This window comes from Rhinatrema bivittatum, chromosome 2 (genome assembly GCF_901001135.1).
Source record: "Rhinatrema bivittatum chromosome 2, aRhiBiv1.1, whole genome shotgun sequence".
NCBI lineage: Eukaryota > Metazoa > Chordata > Amphibia > Gymnophiona > Rhinatrematidae > Rhinatrema > Rhinatrema bivittatum.
Window position 1 is genome coordinate 61,031,504 of NC_042616.1, and position 23,830 is coordinate 61,055,333.

The 23,830-nt window shown below is 44.0% G+C and overlaps 1 protein-coding gene across 1 annotated transcript in view; it reads left to right on the top strand.

The window, feature by feature from the left end:
• KLHL18 (kelch like family member 18) overlaps positions 1 to 23,830 on the top strand; it is a 130,526-nt gene that overhangs the window by 102,702 nt on the left and 3,994 nt on the right. The window contains exons 5-9 of the mRNA XM_029588257.1: positions 2,162 to 2,322; positions 3,789 to 3,925; positions 17,636 to 17,858; positions 19,871 to 19,975; positions 21,081 to 21,192. Coding sequence (XP_029444117.1) covers positions 2,162 to 2,322; positions 3,789 to 3,925; positions 17,636 to 17,858; positions 19,871 to 19,975; positions 21,081 to 21,192 — 738 coding nt within the window. The remainder of the gene's footprint in view (positions 1 to 2,161; positions 2,323 to 3,788; positions 3,926 to 17,635; positions 17,859 to 19,870; positions 19,976 to 21,080; positions 21,193 to 23,830) is intronic.

The window sequence follows — 23,830 nt, forward strand, 5'->3', positions numbered from 1 at the left end:
CCTAGGACAGCAGGATGTTAGTCCTCACGAAACCCGCCTGCCACCCCACGGAGTTGGGTTTCGTTGGGTTTATTTTATTTTTTTCATAATTCTGTGTTACGAGACTGAGAGGGACACCGCGTGGATAGGAGCATACTCGGTGTGTCAGTCAAAGTTTTCCGGGCCAGGCTCCATCTGATGATGTCACCCATGTGTGAGGACTAACATCCTGCTATCGTAGCAGAACACCAGTTACAGGTAAGCAACTCTGCTTTCTCTAATCCTACACGAAAATCCTCATTAAATTGAATCGGCATCAAAGGAGAAAAATCCTCACTCCCCGGTTTTCCACATTTTTTTTCTATTAAATATTTTTATTTTAAAAGCCTTTTCCAATCTTTGTTTCATATCTCCAGTTATTTGTGTTTTATGTTTAATTCCTTTTCCATGTTTTTGTTTTTCTTTGTCTCTTTTGACTTTTCTCTTTATGCAATCTGTCCTTTCCCAATTGTGCCTTTTTTATTCTCACCTTCCTCTAGTCTCTTTCCCTTCCTTCCTCTGACCTCCTCTCACTCCAGTTTACTCATCTCCATCCCTCTTATCCGTTTTTGTCCTCTTTCTCCTCTCCTCCAATCCACTCTTCAGGTTCTGATACCCAGCACCCCTTCCTGACTCTCTTCTCCTCCCTCCCAACGCTTGTTCCTGCAAGCTGCTGGGCAGACGCTCGTGATTCTGTGGCAGATGCTGCAGAACAGCAGGAAACATGGGGCCCTGATTGTGATTCTGTCCTAGTTGAAGGGGTGCAAAAGATCGCTTTCTTCAAGGAATATATGCTTGATTCTCTGAACAAAGTCCTGCTTTAGGCTTGAAGGAACCAACCAAAGTTATGTTACTTTAAGCTGGTGAGTGCCAACACTCACATCCACCTCCTCCATTGCTACTGTTACAAACGTGAGCTGTGCACAGGGGCCTCCACAACAGCGTTTAGGTTTGAGTTTTTGGCTTCATGATTGCTTCATTCCGGGTTTTGATCAGTGACTTTATTTTTTTGTTTATCTACACCTTTACAGACGTGCTCATGTGCTGTGTATGCCTTGTGTGGCACCTGTACATCTTGGTAGTGACACTGGGAAGTGTATGCAGCGATGCTTATGTAGCCCACAGCTCTGATTTTTGAACCCCATCAGTAAATAGTTGTGTACGGCTGCACTCTGCTTAATCCAAACCGCAGGCTCAGCCTTCCTTGTCCTTTAGTAAAGGAACTGTCCATTAATCTGAAGCCCTGTGCAAACCGTTGATCAGTAATGGAGTCATTAGATGCCGTGTCCGTTTTCTGTTTTTCTCCTGCAGCACGCACAACTGTGCTGTGGGCTCCCCTTTTCCCTTTCAAAGATAAATTTATTCATGAATCGCTCTTTCCAGATTAAAAATCGCTCAAAGTGATGTACAGCCAATATAAATGATACAATGCACAAGACTTTTCTTAAAAGCCAGAAAGGTCTCTGACCAGTAGAGAATCGAATATAGCTTAAGATAGATGGGGCCAGATTCATTCCTAGGAAGAATACTTCTGTTCATGTGGAGACCATGGAATTGGTTTAAAAATTAACATATACAGTATATTGGTTTAATGGATGGTTTATTCTGATTCTCTTTTCTTCCAAAGGGGGGCGGTTGTGCTCATGAGCAGTAAATATACTTTAAAGCTCTCCTTTGTGCCACAAACTCCTGTTGTAAGACAAATGTATCTTCCCTTCAACCTAAAGAAAAGGGTTCATGTATCAAAGGATCTCTACCTCTTTACTCTTTCTGCAACCTTTTCTTCCCTTGCAAAGCTCTGGTAATGCTCCCGCTGAGGGCAGCTCAGTCTAAGGTTTCCTGTAGGTCCCTTGCGTGAGAGTAGGGCGCCTGCGGACAGAGGTCTGCAAAGAGAGCTTGCAGCTGGGCTTGGGATGTGGACTCAGATCTCCCTCAGGATCCATCTCTAGGCTGCTCAGCTTATTTATGACTTCTCAGTGTCAGAAGCCTGGCTGAAATCTAAAAGGTGAATTTTCAAACGCTGCATGCAGTATATACACGGTGGGGGGAATAGGTTTCTACGCTCTTTTATAAACCTCAAAGTACCCACGCAAGTCAGGGCGGGCGAGTAAATTTGCATGTGTTGGCTCTTCTTCGCTGACAGGTGTTTGAAGCGGCACTGGCATGGGTGAGGTACAACCGAGAGCAGAGGGAAGCCTGTGTGCCCGAGATGCTTGCCAAAATCCGCCTGCCTCTGTGCCGACCTCAGTTCCTTGCAGACCGCGTGCAGCAGGATGATCTGGTGCGCAGCTGCCACAAGTGCCGGTGAGTGCGGGCGGGGAGCCTGCTTCGTTCTGTCGCTCAAGCCATGGGGCTCTAAATGAATCCTGGCCATTACACTGCACCTCCACCACCTCTTCTGAACCCTTCAAGGCAGAAGATTACATTTTAGCCAAAGGAGCACGTCGGTCAAGTTTGACCCTAAGGTAGCTGAGGTGAAGTGGCACGGTACAGGCATGTAATACTATAACCCAGCACGATGTTCACTCTTCTCTTCGATTTTCTGTAAAAATTTTGCTTTTTTAATGAAAATGTTATGTTTTTTCGAATTGCTGGTGGTGGGGGTTTTATTTTGTATCCGCCCCTCTGCCACCACTGACCTTTACAGTGAGTCCCTGCAGCCAGATAAGCTCCCCTGGCAGACGGATGAGAGGGAAGTTGCAAGGGCAACTCCTAGAAAACCCTACCCCAAGTTGCACCCGCCTAGCCCCATTTCTGGAGTTTATTTTTTTTTGCTTCCAGAGGAAATGTTTTGCATTTCAGCCTTACTGCAGTTTAGACTTGCTGCTGTATGCCAGTGCGTGCTTTAAGTTAGCAGAGACTATACGTCTGTAGAATACTTCCACGTTGCCTTGAACAGGATTTGGGGGGGGGGGGGGGGGGGTTCAGCGGGAGGAAGGAAATGCCAATGTAGGGTTTTTAGGAGGAAAGGGTTGGGTGTGTTGTGGGCTTAGACCTGCTGCCGCCTATTCACTGATTGGCATGCGCTGACGGAGCAGTGTTCTGAATTTGGATTTTAAATTTGATTAGTCAACTTTCCAAATCCAAACTCAAAGCATGTTGCATTCAGGTGCGAGAGGCATTTCCCTGCCCCAGAAAGGGCATACAATCTAGGTTGTACCTGAGACAGTAGAAGGTGAAGTGACTTGCACAAGGAGCATCAGCGGGAGAAGCGGGTCCTAAGCCCTGGCTTCCCTGGTTTGTTTTTTTTTTAGGCCAAGACCCTCACCACTAGGGTACTCCTCTGCTCTGAACAGTAGCTGCAGCCACTGTCTGATCGGCTCATGTAATATTTCTGCAGCACTGGAAGCGAGAGACAAAGCAGTTTCCAGCAAACTGTTAATGGCTGGACAGGCTTGCTGCTTTCCAAATAAAGCTCACAGAGGTACTCAGTAGCTTTATGTAGCTCTTTTGGGAGATTTGGATCTGGCAGAACATCCCACCTATGATGAGCTGCTGCTGCTACAGAAAAATGTGGTTAGTTTGGTATCTCAGTAGGCATTTGACATTTAAAAATGCAGATATCTGTTTTATAGGATGGATGAAATGTGTATTGAGCAAGATGTGAGCTCTGTCAGGTTTCTCTCTCTACGAGTGCCCCTCCCCTTTCTATTTAAAGGCTCCAAGATTGATTTAAAAGCAGCAGATTTGTTTGATTTGGGATCTTTTTTGTGGGTTTGTTTGTTGTTTTTTTTTTTTTTGGCAACTGATATTCAGGTTCTTAATTTTAGGGACCTGGTCGATGAAGCAAAAGATTACCACTTGATGCCAGAGCGTCGACCGCATCTCCCTGCATTCAAGACGCGACCGCGCTGCTGCACATCCATCGCCGGGCTGATCTACGCTGTGGGCGGCCTGAACTCGGCAGGTACCCAGCATTCCTACCTCAGAGCGCTCCAAGCAATGGAGCCTAAGGCTTTGGACCATTCTGTTACGGGCCGAATTGCTAGGAAGTTGCAGATAATTTTCATGAAAAAAATAATTGGCAGGAATTGTCTTCTCTGCTTCAGGATTAAATTCTCTCCATCTCTTCTCCTCATAGCCAGAGGTCTCCATCTTCGTAATTGTCTTTACAGCACCAGAGAGTGCAAAGAGGGGGGTGGTCAATTATATAATAGAGAAAAGGGCCGTACGGAGGGTGGAATTGGGTCAGGGAAAGGGAAAAAAAATCTTCTAGTGTATTCGATTTCTGAAGACACCCATGTATTTCCCCCCATGCTAAGCTGACCCACAGATAAAAGCAGCTGCCAGGTCTGTGGACAATTTTGCATTTGTGGTACTCCTCGTAGTTAATTTTCAAAGGGAAATTGCCCCGTATGGAAAGGATAAAGAAAATGTAGGAATTCATTCAGTAACAATAAATTGAGAACAGTGGTAGAGTGGAAAAATGAGAAGGAGGGCCAGCCCCAGCTATATTGCTCAGGGGTGACATCTAGTGGCGAGATTCAGGATCCCTATTACCACTTTCAGGAGGGAGCCCTGGTGCACGGCCCCTGGCTGATGACTCTTGCTGCAGTGACTGGGCTAGGGGAGTGGGGGCTATAAACAAAAAAAACCCCACACCTCAGGCAGTATGAATGAAGGCTCAATGTGATATGATCCAGAGGAGGAGGAGGAAGAAACTGCTAGGCCATAAAAGGGTGGAGGGGGGTATGGGGGGAAACCAGAAAATGTGAGGGAGTTAAACGAAAGTGGTTTGAAAACAGCGTGAGCTTTCAGTTTCGGGAGCACATGCATTCTAAAGCAGAAGGGAAAGGTGCAAGAAATGAGCAGAAGCCTGAAACGTGCTGAATTTGCAGGTCAGTGCACCAACACTGTGCGAGTAGTCCTGGTTAGTTAGTTAGTTAGTTAGTTATTTATTTATTTATTTATTTATTTAGTGATTTTTTTTATATACCGCGGCACGTTAAAAACATCACCTCGGTTTACAATAAACAATAACACAGCAATAAGCTTTACATTATGGTTCGCCCCCATTGGTATGAGGAGATTTGGCCAGTTGATCCATACAGTATATTTTTCTCTATTCTGAGGGAGGAAAAACCTGCGGTTGGGGGGGAAATAAAAAGGTTTATTGAAGCTAGGTATTTATCAGTTTTCAGGGCCCATGGGTATTCATGGAATATTAGTTTGATCCGGGCTTTACTTGGCGTAGATCTGTTGTAACCATCTTTAGTTCCTGGCTGAGTGTCACTAGTACATGCTGGGGGCAATTCTGTAACACTGCGCATAAGTTAAACTAATTTGCAAAGCGGATTTGCGCACACAAGTCTACTTTGAACATTATTCCGGCAAAACTTCGTGCCCACAATGCCTCCTGCTGTTTGCTGAACGTAGTTTTTTGCCATGGGAATTCACATGCATGTTTTTTTTACAATCAGAAAGCATGCGCCCAAGTCTCAGGCCCTGTCCAGAATCCATACCCCGAAACGCCTTTCACCTCTGCGGGCGAAAATACACGCGCAAGAGTACATTTTCAAAGGGGCTCTATGTGTGCGTGTGTATTGCTGGTTTCGTGTGCACATTTTGGAGCGGTCTAGGAGTCATTCTGGAGCAGGGTTAAAAAGTATGTTCGATAGTTGCTATTTTATAAAAGAGATTTGCATATAAGTTATTCAACTTATTCGCTCGGTTTTACACCTGCTAAATGGCCCAGGTGAAATCGGGACTTGTCTGTTTACAGTTTTTGGGTGGGAGGCCTGGGTGAACTGGTGGGGGCTCAGAGTGAAGTGCTAAAGGGTCCAGCTGAACTGGAGACAGACTGGGTGAACTGGTGGAGGTATTGGTGAACTGGTGATTTCAAGTACACGCACAAGTATTTTCAAAATGGCATATATGCCTACTTTAATACCCATCTCTGCATGTAAATCAAGGTAATTACGTGTACACGTGTTTAAAAAAAATAAATAGAGAATGTAAGCATTTTCCAGCACTGGAAATATTCGTGCATACTGAAACTACACGTATATTTTCTGAGCAGAACTGCATAGAGCTACCGCTGCAGAGTTTATAAAAAGTACTAGGATACATTTCTGCTTGTCCATTTATACGTGCAAATGCAGTAGTGCGTGTGAAAAGTTAGGCTCTAAGGAATGAATTTTCAAAGGAGTTACGGACGTAAAAGTAGCGAATATCGTAGCAATTTTCAAAATCCCCTTACATGCAGAAAGTCCATTTGCACACGTAAAACCCAGTTTTATGCTTATAAAATTTTTTTTAAAATTATCTCCTAAGTGTGTAAGTGCATAATATTATGCATCTGTCATTTGTGCGTTTTTTTTTAAAGGGCTCTTTCTGTGGGATGTTTACAGTCCTTGGCTGATTTTTATGCTGGTTGTGCCTTCTTTAAAGCCTTTCGTTTGGCAGCAACATGTGTTTTGCATGTTTTCATTCATTGGCACCATGCTATGGAATGCCTTGCCTACTGTTGCATTCAGCAATCTGCAAGCTAATCCACCGAACCGCCACCCTTACCTCCAGCCCCAGGTTGGCCGCCGAAGCAGCGAAGCCTCACTGTCTCTTCACGTGGCAAAACGCCACTCATGGACATGGCAAAGAGCTGCTGGGCCCTTACTTGGCAGGACGCCGCCAATTGCAGCGCGTTGCATGACAACATTTAAAGGGACTGCAGCGGGAAAGTCCCTGTGGCCCTAGAGATGTCACCGATGCTGCCCTAAAAAAGGATAGCTCTCCAGGAGCAACACATCTCAGCAACAGGTCCCCCTACCCCTGTGTAGTGTTGTTGTTTCAGCGTCTTGTCTTCAGGTCCTGCGTGGTCTTCACTGTCCCTTGCCTTCTTTGCTTCTCTTTGGCTGACCCGACCTTCCTTTCTGCCCCTTCTTCCCTTTGGATGGATATCTGGATTGACCGCTGCCTGACCTTGGATTACGTCTGACCGCTGCCTGCCACTGACCACTGTCTGCTCCCGGATATGCCTGACCTCTGCCTGCCTACGACCCTGCTATCCAAGGACCTCCTCTTCAGCCATCAGCGGAGACCTCACCTAGGACCCGCTGGCCCCAGCAGCCCAAGGGGGAGAGCTGGTATAAGCGAAGCTCTAGCTGGGTCTCTATTTTTTTCGGGTCCACCTGCTGATGGTGGGAACCTGCAGGGCATGCCAATCCTGCTTCAGCCTAAGGGTCCACAGATGCAACATGCACCTGTGGACTTATTTCAGATATTGTTAAGCTTTTTTATTTATTTCAACGAGCTTTTTCTAATTGGTGATTTTTTTTTTTTAATGTTTTTATACTGTCTTGAATTCTGAATTTTCTTTTGTGCTTATGTATTTGTGATATGTTTATACTTTTAATGTATGTTGTGTTGTTAACCATCTAGTATGATTTTATCAATTAAGCGGTCTATAAGAACATTTAAATAAAATAAATACGTTCTCCATCAACAAACAGAGCTGAATTAGCCATGACGTGGGTAAAATTGTCCAGTGATACTGGATGGATCCCTCTCTCTTGTAAAACAGAGATTTTGATCTACTGAGCATATGAGGGAATTAAAAACATAGAAACATAGAAATAACGGCAGAAGAAGACCAAACGGCCCATCCAGTCTGCCCAGCAAGCTTCACACTTCTTTTTTTTCTCATACTTATCTGTTTCTCTTGGCTTTTAGTAACCTTTGGTTCTATTTCCCTTCCAACCCCACCATTAATGTAGAGAGCAGTGATGGAGCTGCATCCAAGTGAACTATCAAGCTTGATTAGTTAGGGGGGTAGTAACCTGCTGCAATAAGCAAGCTACACCCATGCTTATTTGTTTACCCAGACTATGTTATTCAGCCCTTATTGGTTATTTTTCTTCTCCCCTGCCGTTGAAGCAGAGAGCTATGCTGGATAAGCGTGAAGTATTAGTTTTACTTCTCCCCTGCCGTTGAAGCAGAGAGCTATGCTGGATATGCATGATGTATTAGTTTTTCTTCTCCTCTGCCGTTGAAGCAGAGAGCTATGCTGGATAAGCGTGAAGTATTAGTTTTACTTCTCCCCTGCCGTTGAAGCAGAGAGCTATGCTGGATATGCATTGAAAGTGAACTATGCATTGAAAGCCACATTATCAACAAATATTGAACAAGCCTAATAATTGGTAATACCTATAGCCTATGAACTCACCGTTAATTTTACATACTCTTACCCACCCCTGTTTTATTTTTTTTTATAATTTGGAGATGGCAGCCCTCCATCCTTCCGCTCCGTGAAGGTGGAACACCAACCACTGGCCACTGGCATCCCGCTCCGTGAATGCCTCTGTGGCTACTGCCGCTCCATGCAGTGTTTTGCTGCCTCCTCTTTAATTCCTGCACAGGCTTTGCCTCATGAGCCGCCTCAGTCTTTTTTGTCCAAGCACCAGCACAGACTTGTACCTCTATCTCTCTCCACTTTACATATAAAATTCTTGATAACTTTTTCTTTGAAGTTGAGAGCTGCTAAGGCAGTGAGGCAAACAACAATTTTCAGTGCTACTTAAAAAAAAAAAAATAGAAATTCATAAAGGGGAAGTTTGTTTTTCTTTTCAAGATGTGTAGCAAGAAGAAAGCCACTGAGAGTGGTTTCAGAGAATTTATTTGGGGTAGAAAAATGTCCATAACCAACGGACATGACCTGTGATACCACTGCCTAGGACTGGACCACAACCAGGCCATCTGTTAAGTCTTTGTGGAAGTGCACCCCTGTTCCCAAAAGATGAGGGTCTGGAAAATGGAGCAACTGTATAAGTCTCTGAGAAGCTGCAGTCTGTCCTCTTCCAGGAGCACAGCCTCATCTGCCTCCCCGGGAATGGAGTTGAGCATAAGCACCTCTAAATATTTCTCCCTTTAGCAGAACAGGTCGAATCCTCGGAGTCGAGTAAACCTAATCGGAATGCATCAAAGAAAGTAGCTGTGCTCTGCAGAGCTGCTGGTGATGAAAAAAACGAGTTTCTGCAACATCGAATACATTCTTCAATGCATCGACCATTGATGTACAATGTATTGGCACCACTGATGCATGGCGTATCGAACTCTGGAATGTGAAAGGCATCGATCCTCAAAATTTTTTTCATCAGAGCTGGCCGCTCCATCATCGATGCATTGAGCTGCAGTGCTCCCAGTGCAGCTGTATGCTGACCTATGGAGAAATCTGACTGAAGCAGAAGAGGGATATGATACCCCTGCCCTCACCAATTACCAGAGCATTTACATCAAGAGAACAAGGGCCACATCTGGAGACACCAGATCCCATTTGCTCTCTGGTACCTCTCACATCTAATCAGCTTCCAGTTCAAATTTTGCAGAGTTCAGAAGATGTGCAGGATTCCATTCTAGTCCAGAAGAGGATGTTTCACCACCCACACCAGGACAGAAAGCACGTCAGTCCCTCGACCAACTATCGGAGTTGGTTAAGAATTCTTTCACCGCTTTAGTGGCTGAGTATAAGGACGGTATATTTCCTCCTCTCCTTTACAGGATATCAGATTTAGCAACTCAAGAAGAAGTCCCAGTATCCCCAGTTTGTATGGATACTTTATCAAAACTCCCTTGCATGTAGTGGAGTCCAGCCAGTCAGAAGATGTGCACTCCTCTGAAGTGCACCATGGAACCCTCCTCATCACTTTCTTCATAATTGGGGTCCTGAATTAGTGTTCCTTCACTTCTAGCTATGAAAAAGGTTCTATGGGGATCCCCTCCGACCCCTCTCCTGGAGGCTTCAGAACACTTGTTTCCACTGGAAGATGTTTCATACACCAGATTTCTGGACAAGTTGGGGAAAGCACTTGGCGTGAATATGAGTAAGAACAAAGATCTTTGTGCAAAGGTCTTTGGCATCCTACAAATTGTGGAAATACTGGTGGAACCAGCAGCCTGTCCAATCCTTAATATCCTGCAAGAATTTCAAACAAGAATTTGGGAAAAACCTAACTTCTGTGCCTCAGTTGCAAGACACCAAGTCCTCAAATATACAGTGCAAAAATTTCCAGGGTTTGGAATAGTGCAAATTCCCCATCAATCAGTTATGGCAGCATCAGCTCTTTAAAAGAGCAACAAAAACATGGATATATTCAAATTCTCGGCCAGGGAAGAATCCTAGGTTAGTGAACAACTTCATTAAAAAAGTTTCCGCTTTATGTGCGGATTTCCATGCCTCAGTTCTACATGATTCAATACTTGCACAATTGTATACAAAAACTGAAGCCCTTTCTTCCACCTGGTGTAGGCGAAATTGCATCCCCTCAACCACTATCGGATGCTGAAGAGTGTATATGACATCTTATTCGATCCATTTATGAGACCTTCGATACTACAGCATACTCTTCATCAGCCTATATTGGAGCATACATCATAGCTTAATTGAGATCTAGTAGCCTATGTGATGATATCCATGACATGTTGGCAGATGTCCCTTGCCAGGGTGATCACATTTTCAGAGATAAGCTCAGAAGAACAGTAGCTCAAATAAATGAGCAGCTCGTGGAGATCCGGTTCCTCTCCACAGGACCTGAACAATAGTCTTCTGCAAGGCACACTTACTATGCTTTTAGATGAATGTGTATTTCCAGAGAACGCCCCTTCAGCAATGCCATTGATACCAGATCCTACCTCTACTTCCACAGTGCAACTTCCAAATCGTGTTTGGCAGTGTGAGCGCCAATGGTCAGAATAAACGCACAAGTCCAGCCGAAGTCAGAACCAAGTTTTTGACCACTTTTTAAACACAGCATCCAGGGAATATCCAGCACTACCTGGAGGAATGGCGCATGATCACCAGAGATTGCTGGTTCTCAAAATTGTGGAGTTTGGCTACAGCCTGCATTTCTCTTGGTTTCCCACATTTCTACATCACTCAGCCTTCAATCTGGATCTGTCTCACTCAACACAACTCTGCCTGGAGGTGGAGCTGCTGTTCAAACAGCGGGCAACAGAAATGGTTCCTTTGCATTACCATGGCCAGGGTTTCTACTCCCACTACTTCATTATCCCCAAGAAATCCGGGGCCTGAGAACATCCTAGATTTAAGAAGTATGAACAAGTGTATATATCCAGGAAAAATTAAAAATGAATATCTTCCACACAATTTTTCCCTTTATTCAGAGGAGGGAATAGACGCGCACGCTGGATCTAAAAGATACTTTTGCTCATATTCCCATCCATTCCTCCGACTGGCATCATCTGTGCTTTATGGTGGACTCCTCCCATTGTCAGTACAGAGTATTCCCTTTTGGCCTGTCAGCAGCATCAATAGTCCTCACCAAGTGCTTGTCCATAGTAGCAGCACATCTGCAGTGACAGGGTATCAGAATTTTCCCTTACCTGGACAACTGGCTTATGATAGCGAATTCCCAGGAAGGTATACTGACATCCTTGCAAAAATCAATGTAACTCCTACAGTAAGGGTTCCTGGTGAATTTTGAGAAATAGTCTGTAATTCCCTCCCAGAAAATTAAATTCATTAGAGTTTTGGATAGATTCTCCTCAAGACAATGCTTTCCTTCTGTCAAATTGGGCGAACACTCTTAGATCCCTTTCATACAGTCTTGAACACAGATTAGTCATTGGCCAGGGAGGTGCTCCAATTTTCTGGAATATGCTACCCTTTGAGCTTTGGCTAGAAGGCTCCTTAAAAAAATTCAGAATGCATTAAAAAAATTATTTACTGAATTTAGCCTTCCCTTAATGTATTAAGTAAGACTTCCTGCAATTGTTTTTCTGCTCTAGAACAAGTTTTTGTTGACTTGATTTTGTATTTTATTTGTATTGCATGTTTTTACTTTGTGAATGGAACACTTGTAAATCACTTAGAACAACTTGCGTTTAGCGATTAATACATTTTAATAAATGAAAATGAAATGAAGGGACTTGATTATGCATAGAAACACAATTTCAAATCAATCTAGAACTGAGAGTGATCAAGTATGCTCTAACAACTTTCACTTACCTCTTCCAAGGAAAAGCATTCTCATTCAAACCGACAACCAAGTAGCCATATTCTATGCGAATAAGCAGGGGATTACAGGGTCTTGGACTCTGCCAAGAAGTGATAAAGATATGGAATGGGCATGAAACATCAAGCTGTCCTGCAAGCAACCTACCTTCCAGGATCTCCAATACGTTAGCAGATTGTCTCAACAGAGTTTTTCAACAAAACATTTGGTCTCTGCACTAATCAACAGCCAACAGACTGTTCAGTCTATGGGGATTTCCAGCAATGGTCCCATTTGCATCAGACCAAAACTGAAAACTGGAAAAAGTTTGCTCCTTTCTTCTAGCAAACTCAGATTCATGGAGGATGCTTTTCAGTTCATCTGAAATACAGAGCTCATGATGCTTTTCCACTGATTCCACCAGTAGCCGGAACGGTGCAAAAAGTGCTCAAAGGCTGGACCTGTCTGATCCTCATAGCTCCAGTGTGGCCTAGACAAATTTGGTTTGCATATCTGGGTCAGCTGTCCAGTAGTCCTCTTATCCCCTTTGGGTCAGAACCATCCTTATTAATTTAAGAAGAGGGACTTCTGTTCTATACGAGCCTTACCTCCTTCAACTTGACAGCTTGGATGTTGAGCGCTAAGATGTTAACTTTCAAACCTCTGCGCGGGTGCATGCGCATTTCCTGGTATATGCACATCGACGTACCGATTTTATAACATGCGCATGGTTTATGCGCGCATGTTATAAAATCGACTACTCACGTACATGCGCACACGATTTTACATCGTGCGCAAATCCTGTCTTGATCACTAAGGAGGAGAATTTTAGTTGGTATGCATGGCGACGCGATAGACATTCCCTCCCAGTTCGCCCCTGTAAAGAAGCGATCTTCCTAAACCCCCTACCTAACCTGCCTCCCTTTTACCCTACCAGCCCCGGCCCCTAAAACTGCTGACTACCCTAGATTTTTTTTGTTTTTATACTTATCTGCAGTCCTTAGCAGCAGCAGGTTACGCATTACTTGGATCCTGGCACACGCTTGTGCGCTGTCGGTGCTGTCCTGGTCTGCCCCCACCCCATCCCTTGTCTTACCTACTTTATTCACGTACCGGGAGATACGTGCGTGGCTGTGGAAAATCCGCGCTGCGCTCGCACGTCCTAGCCACACACATATCTCCCAGATTTGACGCTCGTAGAGCTTTTAAAAATAATCCTTAAGTGATCATCAAATTGTCCTTACCGAAGGAGGTTGAAAACATAAGTGTCTGCATTAACTGGAAGAGCCTATGATTTTATTGGAGAAGGTTCTCCAAGTGGTGTCAACATAATACCTTGGATCCGTTTGCTTGTGAACCCAAAGAGTTACTGAACTATTTGCACTCTCTCTCGGCTTCCGGTCTTAGCATTTCATCAGCGAGAGTACATTTTAGTGCCATAGCCACTTGTCATGCTAAAATCAATGGTAAGCCTATCTCCACTCATACATAGAAATGACGGCAGAAAAGGATCAACTGATCCACCCAGTCTGCCCATCAAGCTTATGCCAGTATCTGCTGCACTGTGCATATTACACTCCTGCTTATTAGTTTCCCAGACCGTAAAAGTTGAGGCCCTCTGTTGCTGTCTGAATCCAGTCTCCCTTTTCCCACTGTTGTTGAAGCAGAGATCAATGATGGAGTTGCATTAAGCCTTGATACTGTTGTTTGTTAAGGGTAGCAACTGCCACACCAGCAAGTTACCCCCATGCACTCTTTCCTTTATTTCCATCCTCTAGCCTTTAGGTTCATGAAAGACTTATGGCATACTAAACCTCCAGTTGTAAAGCCACCTGTTCCATGCATCTTAAGGCTTGATTTCAAAGGCATTTACATGCTTAAAATTGGGTTTTATTTGTATAAATGCGCTTTTGAAAATTGCTACAATATATGCCATTGAATTGTCAATAGGTTTTGCCTGCGTTAAGTGCACTTAATGTGGGTAAGTGGCTTTTGAAACTTGTAATGATAGTGTGTTGCATTTGCATACATAACTCCTTTAAAATTTAACGTTTAAATGTGGTTCTGGCATAATTGATGAAACTGTCTTTTGAACTATTGGAGTCTGCTTCTCTGAAGTCTCTAACGTGGCAGACACACACACTCCACTCCACACCACACTCAGACACAAATGCCACACATCACAATGGTAAGGGCTGAAATTTAAAAAACAAACAAACCCAACCTTAGGTGCCAGTCAGAATTTTTTAGGAGCTGAGAAAAACTCCATCTCGCTCTGCCCAACCTTTTTTTTTTAGTGTTTTCACTGATTTTTTTTTCCAATTTTCTCCCTATTTTTGTATTTCTTAGTTTGCTCATCTTTCTTTATTTCTCATGTTTTGATTTGCTTATTCAACCTTTTTACACTTGTTGCCTTTATTCTCCCTTTCCACATTTCCAGTCTGTCTCCTCTCCACTTCTTTTTTCCCCAGCAGCAGCAGCAGAAACTCCTCCCAGGCTGAGTCCTGAGGGTGGCAGCACTTCCTACATTGAGGGAACACCACAGTGGCTGCTCACATGTCCAGTTCTGCCACAGAGTAAGCTGCTCCCCATCTGGGCCCACCACAGCAGAAGCAGCTACTTTTAACTGGCCCACCAAAAGAAACACATGGTTAAACCATGACAAGCTCACAATGATTTCCTTACACTCTGGTCAGCTCCTTGTTTCCTGAGCTTGCAGTGCTTACATGGCACTGAGACTTGACGGTGAAGCCATTGTTATCTTCCCTGTTTGGGCAACCAGTACACACCTTCTTCAGGATTGTTCAAGCCTCCCCCCCCCTCCTAGTTTGCCCACCCCTGCTATAGCGCACACTATTGCACTCTGGCTGGCTTACAGGTTGCAGACTTATCAAGGCTCATCAAGTGAGAGCCATGATGACTTCAGTGTCTCATCTTAGGGACATTTTTATTGAAGACATTTGCAAAACTGCTACTTGATCATTTGTTCACACCTTCATGGCCCACTACTGTCTGATCTGCATGACCTAAGGAGACAGTAACTTTAAACAAGCAGTTTGGCATTGTCTGTTTACTTGGTAGTAGTCAACTCCCCACTTACGGGCCGATACAGTACGGACGCGTAAGAGAAAGTGCAGCAGTGCCGGGTGCCCGCTCGTTTGCCGCACGCATATTTTGGTTCACAAGCCGCTCGATTCAGTATTCAAATTAGACGCAAATCCAAGCGGCGTCCAAAGCGCGTCAATGAAGCAGTAGGCGTTCGCAATCCGTTTTACTGTATAGAGCAGTATACAGCGCCTATAGGGTATCCAGGGTGCGCTGGTACCTGTCTTTTCAAATGTCATTTGAAATGTCATTCCACCAGGTAAGTGGATAGTTCTTTTCTAGAGACCCCGCTGCCTTGAGCGCAGGCTGGACACGTCCATGAACAGAAGCTGCGACCTTGGATGTCCGGCCGGGTGCTCAAGGCAGTGGGGCCTCCGATCATGGACGCCCGGATACAGGCGGGAAGGTCCATGAATGGAAGCCGCGACCTTGGACGTTCGAGGTCGCAGCTTCCGTTCAATAACCTTCCTGTCTCTTTCCGGTCTTGCTGCTGGGTTCCCCGGTCTTGCTGCTGGGTTCTCCAGTTGGATGGGTTCTCCTTGCTGCTGGGCTCCTCCGTTGGCCTCTTCAATCTGCCGAGCATTTCGAGCGTTTCTCATTCAAGCATTTCTCATTCTACTTCTCAACCGAATGAAAAATAGCGCCAGAGCAATAATATGCATGTGTCTATGACGCTGTCCGGTACGAAGCTGACTGAACACCACACTAACGCCAGGGTCAGGGTAGACGGTAAATATGCAGGTTAAAGATGTGGTAAATAAGCTGGTTAAAAGGGCGATAATCTGGGCGCACGTTACTGTATCGAAGGGAATAGCTAAATCGATCATTAACATATCATATATATGCGGCAGGCGGAGACGGATACATGTCCATTTCGGCAAGCTGTAAGGACGCGTAAAACCGAATACTGAATCGCGGGTCCGCCTTATGCATCCAAAATGCGCATCCAAAGCGGGTTAAAAACAGGGTAACCGTGGCCGCGCTTTACTGTATCGGCCCGTTAGTGAGGCTCAGTTGTGTTTAAGTAATTGCTCTGTTATGCAACCCTCAGCTTGGGACTTCCTGTGCATTGTGGCTAATTCATATTGACAGAGAAAGCAAGTTTGCTTACCTGTAAACAGGGTTCTCTGTAGACAGCAGGATAAATTAGCCATACTTAATTCCTGCCTCCCTGGAGAGTTGACTACCTTGCTAAAACTTAAGCTCTAGAACAGACTGAAGGGCTTACAATGCAGCATGACTGCGCTGGAAATCCCGCACATGCTCAATAAAGTCTTTACTGAGCTCTGAGAGCTGGGTCCATTCAGTGCCATCACATGACGTCACTCACACTTTATCTAATTCATCCTTTTGTCCACAGAGATTTCTGTTTACAGATAAGCAAACTTGCTTTCTTCCCTTCATGTCCTTCCATCTTTTTCTCCATTTCTCTCTTTCTGCATCTCTCTCAAATCATAGCTAAACTTTACCACATTTTGCCCTCTCTAACCCACTAGTCCTCAGTCTTCTTCTATTCACCTGTCATCTACCTATCTGATTTATTTATTTATTTCTTCACTCTTATATACCACTCACTTGAAGCAACTCTGATCGGTGTGGTTTACAACAGATAAATCATCATAGCAAACAACATACAACAACAAATCTACAAGATACTTCCAATAAAAACCAAAATAAATTTTACAACTAAAATAAAACAAAATTCCAAATTCCTATCCAACAGTAGAGCATAATATGTATACGTAATGACTTCTTCCCATGACTAAGAAGAAAAAGCCTTTGGCTAAGATGGAAAAAGCCAGCGCGTCATCTTTTTTGAAAAGACAAATAATTTGTCTCCAATCTGAGTTCCTAGCTTTTCATCCCACTTTCACCCCATCCCCAGCCATCCCATTCCTCCTCTATCACAAACTCTCTAATTTCATCCTTTGTATTTACCCCCAAATCACATCAGTCATCCTTTAACTCTTATCCCCTCACCAGCTCCATCCCTGTCATTGATTCCCTCCCTGGCTTCTAGCCCTTTCTTCTATCCCCTTACCCCAGCCCTCTACTACCCCTCTTTCACCATTTCCCCAGCACAATTCTTACCCTTTGCTCTTGTACCACTGCACAGCATCTCCTTCCCTTTCCACTGCATTTCACCCTATCACAGTCCTCCAGATCATTCATAACTCCTCTTAACCCTTTCCCATCCTTCATCCCCCTTCTTTTATTCCCATCTTGCCTCCTCTCCCACATCATACCCACCCGACTGCCAAGTCCTCACTGTCCTCCCTTCAGGTCCCTGCTCAGTCTCCAAAATTCCTCTCTGCCTCATCCCCAAGTCCTTGCTCTTTCCACCACTCTATTTCCGAGTCCCTCCTCTTCCCTCTGCCCCAAAATCCTGTTCTTCCCCTTCTCTGCCCCCCCCCCCCCCGCCAAGTGCCTGCATCCCAAGTGTGCTGGGATTCTCTTGGTTGCATATTCTATATGGAGTCAAGCCATGATGACTTGGGAATTTATTTTGAATGCCTGTACATTTTTTAAGCCGTGTAGCACATTTTTAAATAGGCGACTCCTTGCAGGTGACTCTTTGAATGTGGTGGAAGTCTTCGACCCCATCGCCAATTGCTGGGAGAAGTGTCAGCCAATGACAACGGCTCGTAGTCGAGTGGGCATTGCTGTGATGAATGGACTTTTATATGCTATTGGTGGATATGATGGCCAGTCAAGACTGAGTACGGTGGAAGTTTACAACCCAGAGACAGAATCTTGGATGAAAGTGGGGAGTATGAATAGCAAACGAAGGTATGCTTGAGAAATGAGTTCGCTGCTTAATGGATCGGTAATACTTTACTGATAGCTACCAAATATATTCTGAAGTTATCTGTTCATCAATGCTTGCTTCCTTATCCTACAATACCGTCCAGACAAGTAGTTCGTCTCCATTCCAGCAAGCAGAGGCAGAGAGCTACAAATTGTTTGTGACATCACTTGCAGTGCATGTTTGTGCAGCAGTAAATCTTGTCAGTATTTCTCTGCCTTCAGCAAGTGCAGACAAAAGTGGACTGGTGTAGTGTTGGAGGGTTCTCAGTTGATCATCCTTTGGTCCTGGTAGAGCCCAAGGAGTGAGGAGGTAAACTCAATTAGTCTCAGGGTTCCTGACCACTTGAGAGGCTCCATCACTTTGAGGGTTGAAATTAATCTCTTATGGCTGTGGCCTATAGATTTTTTTTTCTACTTTTCTCTTCTCCACCTCTACCTCCTCCGATACTGTGGTCTCCGTCCCTGTTCAAGAGATCTTTGAATTGGCAGGACAGGTGATAATGTTTAAAAAAAAAAAAAAAAAAAAGAGGAAAAGGTTGACTGTATGGATCAGCCTGGATTCTGGCAGCTCTTGTGGCTATTCTTGGAAAGCCTTAGGGGAAAAGGAAGCATGGAGTGCTCTCATGGGTCCAGTGTGTGAGCAGCCTATGAGGCAAGGTTCCCTGATACAGAAGACCTTGGGGGGGGGGGGGGGGATGAGGGTCAGAAGCTTGTTGTGCAGGGGGAGAACCCAAGTGATTTTTTTTAACAGGAGATGCTGCTATTTTAAGTGAGCAGCAAGCACAAGAGAGGGAGAGCTTGGCATAGTCTCCCTTGACCTCTGCTTTCTCAGGAGGACCCATGAAGTTGTCTCCTGAAGACTTAGGGTGTCTCCTGTTGGGGGAGCTCATGGCTGGATGTCCCCCTTTTTTTTCCATCTTTATTTAACATTTTCATGAATATATCAACCTTCGCAGAAGTTCAAATTAGATGTCCCTTTTTCCCTGGAGTTTATGCTGCTTTTGCACAAAGCCAATCTCCTTTAGAGCAGGACCAGGGGACATAAGATAGATGATTCTTAGGAGACCTCCCAAACTCTGTATTTCTTGGGGAATGAAAGATATACCTCTTCCCCCCCAAGGATGGAGGTCTGCCATCTCCAAAAAAAACAGGGGTGGGTAAGAGTATGGGGCAGGGGTGTGGCCTGCTTGTTTGCAGCGGTTGCTACCCCTAATTGAGCTGGATGTTCACTTGGATGCAGATCCGGCGCTGCTCTCTACATTGGTGGTGGGGTGGAGGGGAATTAAGGCTGGAGGGTACTGGAAGCCAATAGTAACAGGTGGGAGAGAGAAAAAGAAAAAAAAAGGATAAAGTGCGTAGCTTGCTGGGCAGACTGGATGGGCCGTTTGGTCTTCTTCTGCCGTCATTTCTATGTTTCTATATATGTTTCCCCCAGAGATGTTGCTCTTCAAAAGAGGGTCCTTCTTCCAGGATCTCTGGGAGATCCTTACCTCTACATGAAGAGAATGAGGAATAGTCTGTTGAGGGTCTTAGAACAAGAGGAAGGAGAAATTTCTCAGCAAATACTCTCCTATCACATAACATTAATATTCACAGAAATAAGAGCTCCGAGGTCTTCCACCAAGATCCTGCACTATGACTTGGCCTACTGGCCATCTAAAAGCTAAGAACACCTTCCAGCTGCTTAAATTTTGGCCCGAGTCAAATCCAACCCACTCACCTTCCCTTTCACATCACTGAAAAAGAGGACAGCTGGTCTCACTTGCAGTGGTATATTCACTGAGAAAGGTCTAGAAATTTGGAGTCACTCCTTCCTTGTAGACTGCTGTCTTTGGAGGACGGCATAGCTGTGCCGCTGAATATCCATGCAAGTTAGCCAGATAGGACTTATCTGGTTAATTTACATATCCAGATATCTTTTGAATATTGAGCCCTTTCTGATATAATATAATTCAAATCTATGTTATTTATTTATTTATGTGACTACCTTTCAGTGCAATGGGAACTGTCGTGCTAGATGGACAGATCTACGTATGTGGTGGCTATGATGGAAACTCCTCCCTCAATTCTGTGGAATCCTACTCTCCAGAAACAGACAAGTAAGGACTTGTGAATGTTAGTGGGGAACAGCATGGAGTGGTGATGTGTGAGTGTGTTGGTGATGTGCGACCCTGTTATAACTTATTTGTTGTTTCAATATTCTGTACTTTGCCTTGAGCTGCTGTGGAAAGGCGAGAAATACATTGAAAAAAATAAACTAAGGAAAGGAGTGGCTCATGCTCGGCATAAAAAAGGCAACCAATAAACTGATGCCCTCGTCATGTTTAGGTTCAGGTGTTGTCTCTGGGATCCTAGATCTTGCAAAACCTGATGAGTGCACGAAACAGTCATGAATGTTGTTGAACAGAAGATAAACGTTGTGGCAAAACTCAGCACAAAACGTTTTGGTTGTGATCGTGGCCTGTGCTGTTGGAAACGAACGGCACAAGCGTCCTCGTTCTGGCTGAGCTCGTGCTGTCGGTGACGTAATGGGATTCTTCGTGAAGCCGGAGCGCTGCAGGACCCGGAGCGAGTGTGCATCCAAGGAACGTAAAGAGGTGTTTGTATCACCTGTGTCCAGCTTGCCTTCTCTCATTGCCGTTGTCGTGTTTTAACTTGGGGAGAGTATGGAATCTTGCATAATTGAAGAAGTTAGTGGAAAAAATTATAAATAAAAGCCTTCGCTGTTGTATCAGTCCAAAGTGTCAAGTCCTTGTTTTCTAAATATATTTATGCTGCTCCCTTGGGAACAAGAGTCAAATGATCTCGCACCCCTGGAATCAGATTGTTCCATGATTTTGTACTTATTTTGATTTAATTTGATATTTCACTTATTTCATAGCACATAACTCGTATTGACTGTGATGTCACAAATGGCTTCATGCATCTTGCATAAAACAGTCTAGTTTCATTCTGTGTGTGGTTCTTTGTGGCATTGTTCTGCTCCCAGAGGCCTGGGGAACAGCTTTCAAAGACTTCAGAAAAGCTGACTTGTCAGTGACAGTTTCTAGTACAGGGTTTTATTTATTATGCTTGTTGTGGCAGACTTTTGAGATGATGCACAGAGGATACTACTTGCTTTTTAAGAGAAGCATGGAAACCTACCCTCTCTTAAGGCAAAATAGAGGGTTTCTCAAAGCAATATTTTTTTTGTTTTTGGATCAGGTGGACGGTGGTGACCCCGATGAGTTCCAATCGCAGTGCAGCTGGCGTCACAGTGTTTGAGGGCAGGATCTATGTGTCCGGAGGGCATGATGGGCTTCAGATATTTAACACGGTAAGCCTTCCCATCTCTTGCTTTTACAAACTCCAGCGGTGGGCTTTGTCTGACACTGAACTTCATCTTTCAGGTTGGGTTGGGAAATATCTGATTTTACTAAAGTTAATTACATTTATGGCAAAAGGGGTTAACTGGAACTGGAAACCAGATTTTGGATGAAACATTGAGATTGCATGGCTATTAGCTATTGTGCTTATGGAATATTTCTAGGCTTGAGACCTTTTACTGGACCAACACAAATGATAATGACACAGGTCACTTCTTAAGATGATTTTGAATGAAGGGATCTTTGTGGTATTGACAAATTGTTTATTTAGTTACATTTGTTACATGCCTAATCACCATAGTACTCAAAGGGGTTCATTCACTAAACCACAGTATTTTTCCATGATGGGGCAAAGGGTGGGTGGCACCATATTTCAATGTGCTGTTGAAGCTTGGAGTCTAGGGATGCTCAAGGGTCCCTATTAGACTGCCAGGGCTAATTTTGTGAATAAAGTGGTCTAGTAGGTAGACTAGGATTGGAGGTTGGGGGTGTCCTGGCCTCCAGAACTTGGATTTTTTAATTGAAGGAGAGGGGTGGGGGCCTGGTGATGATTCATAAAATATATTTTTTAAATATTTTGACAATGGGCCACCTCCACGTGTTGTAACTAACTACAAATCAAATAACGCAGCTTCCAATTTTCTCAGCAAGTCAAATTATTTGACTTGCATTTAGGGTATTTAAATATACACAGTGCCAGGGTCAGATTAATGCATAGTTTTTGATATAACTTATGTTATCCCCATATTAGGCCATTTACCATATGAAAAATGGTGTTTATCGAGTGCTAAATGGCCTAATGCAGTTTAGTGAATGAGCCCCTAAGGTTGGTACAGCATAAAATGCATCAACAGAACATTAAGAGACTTAAGTGGGGGTTTCATGTCATATAATTTCTTACAATTTTATATCCTGCCTGTAAAACATATTATCCAAGTGATTGTACAAAAAAATACATACATACACACACAAAGTATATTCAAAACTAGACAGGCAATTCCTGGAAGGGCTCTCTTTAACCTTGCAACAGTGGGTGGAAGGATCCCTTGTTATAGGGGGGATTTCAGTCTTACTAGATACCCGTTTTTAGATACAAGTGGAGGAGGTGGGTTCATAGAAAGGTTCTGAAATTGCTTATGGCAGAGTGGAACTTGATAGACGTGTGGTACCTCTTCCATCCCTTGGAGAAAGATTATACTTTCCATTTGAAGGCACACAAGGTTTATTCTAGGATTGATTTTTTTCTGATTGACAAAGCTTTGGTCAATAAGGTGAGGACCATGGGGATCAGGACTATACCATGGTCCGATCAATTGGCTACTTGGCTTTCTTTTGAGGGACTGGGGGGACAAAGTGGGAAGAGATTTTGGAGACTCAATGAAAGTCTATTGGGCGATAGTGATTATTGCGAAAATTTGCCCAGGAAAATGGGGCAGTATTTGAAGGGTAATGAAACTGGGGAGGTATCTGCTGGTACCCTTTGGATCGCTTTAAAGCCATTGCTAGAGGCAAACTGATAGCAAGAGCATCCTATCTGAAGAAGACTAAGGAGAGGAAAAGAGTGGATCTTTTGGCACAGTTGGGTAAATTGGAAATTAGACATAAGAGGAGTGCGGATCCCCAGACTGGTCTGCAACTGGGATTAGTTGCGGGTGGAGTTGCAGGGTTTAGCGGTAGGGGAAATTGTTTTTTAGCTGGATAAAGCTAAACAAGTTTTTTTGAGGGAGGGAATAAAAATGGTAGATTTTTGGCGAGGATACTTAAAGCTATGGTGCTACACAATCAAATTCTTTAAATTAAGAACATAAGAACATGCCATACTGGGTCAGACCAAGGATCCATCAAGCCCAGCATCCTGTTTCCAACAGTGGCCAATCCAGGCCATAAGAACCTGGCAATTACCCAAACACTAAGAAGATCCCATGCTACTGATGCAATTAATAGCAGTGGCTATTCCCTAAGTAAACTTGATTAATAGCCGTTAATGGATTTCTCCTCCAAGAACTTATCTAAACCTTTTTTGAACCCAGCTACACTAACTGCACTAACCACATCCTCTGGCAACAAATTCCAGAGCTTTATTGTGCGTTGAGTGAAAAAGAATTTTCTCCGATTAGTCTTAAATGTGCTACTTGCTAACTTCATGGAATGCCCCCTAGTCCTTCTATTATTTGAAAGTGTAAATAACCGAGTCACATCTACTCATTCAAGACCTCTCATGATCTTAAAGACCTCTATCATATCCCCCCTCAGCTGTCTCTTCTCCAAGCTGAACAGCCCCAACCTCTTCAGCCTTTCCTCATAGGGGACCTGTTCCAGCCCCTTTATCATTTTAGTTGCCCTTCTCTGTATCTTCTCCATCACAACTATATCTTTTTTGAGATGCGGCGACCAAAATTGTACACAGTATTCAAGGTGCGGTCTCACCAAGGAGCGATTATAGAGGCATTATGACATTTTCCGTTCTATTAACCATTCCCTTCCTAATAATTCCTAACATTCTGTTTGCTTTTTTGACTGCTGCAGCACACTGAGCTGATGATTTTAAAGTATTATCCACTATGATGCCTAGATCTTTTTCCTGGGTGG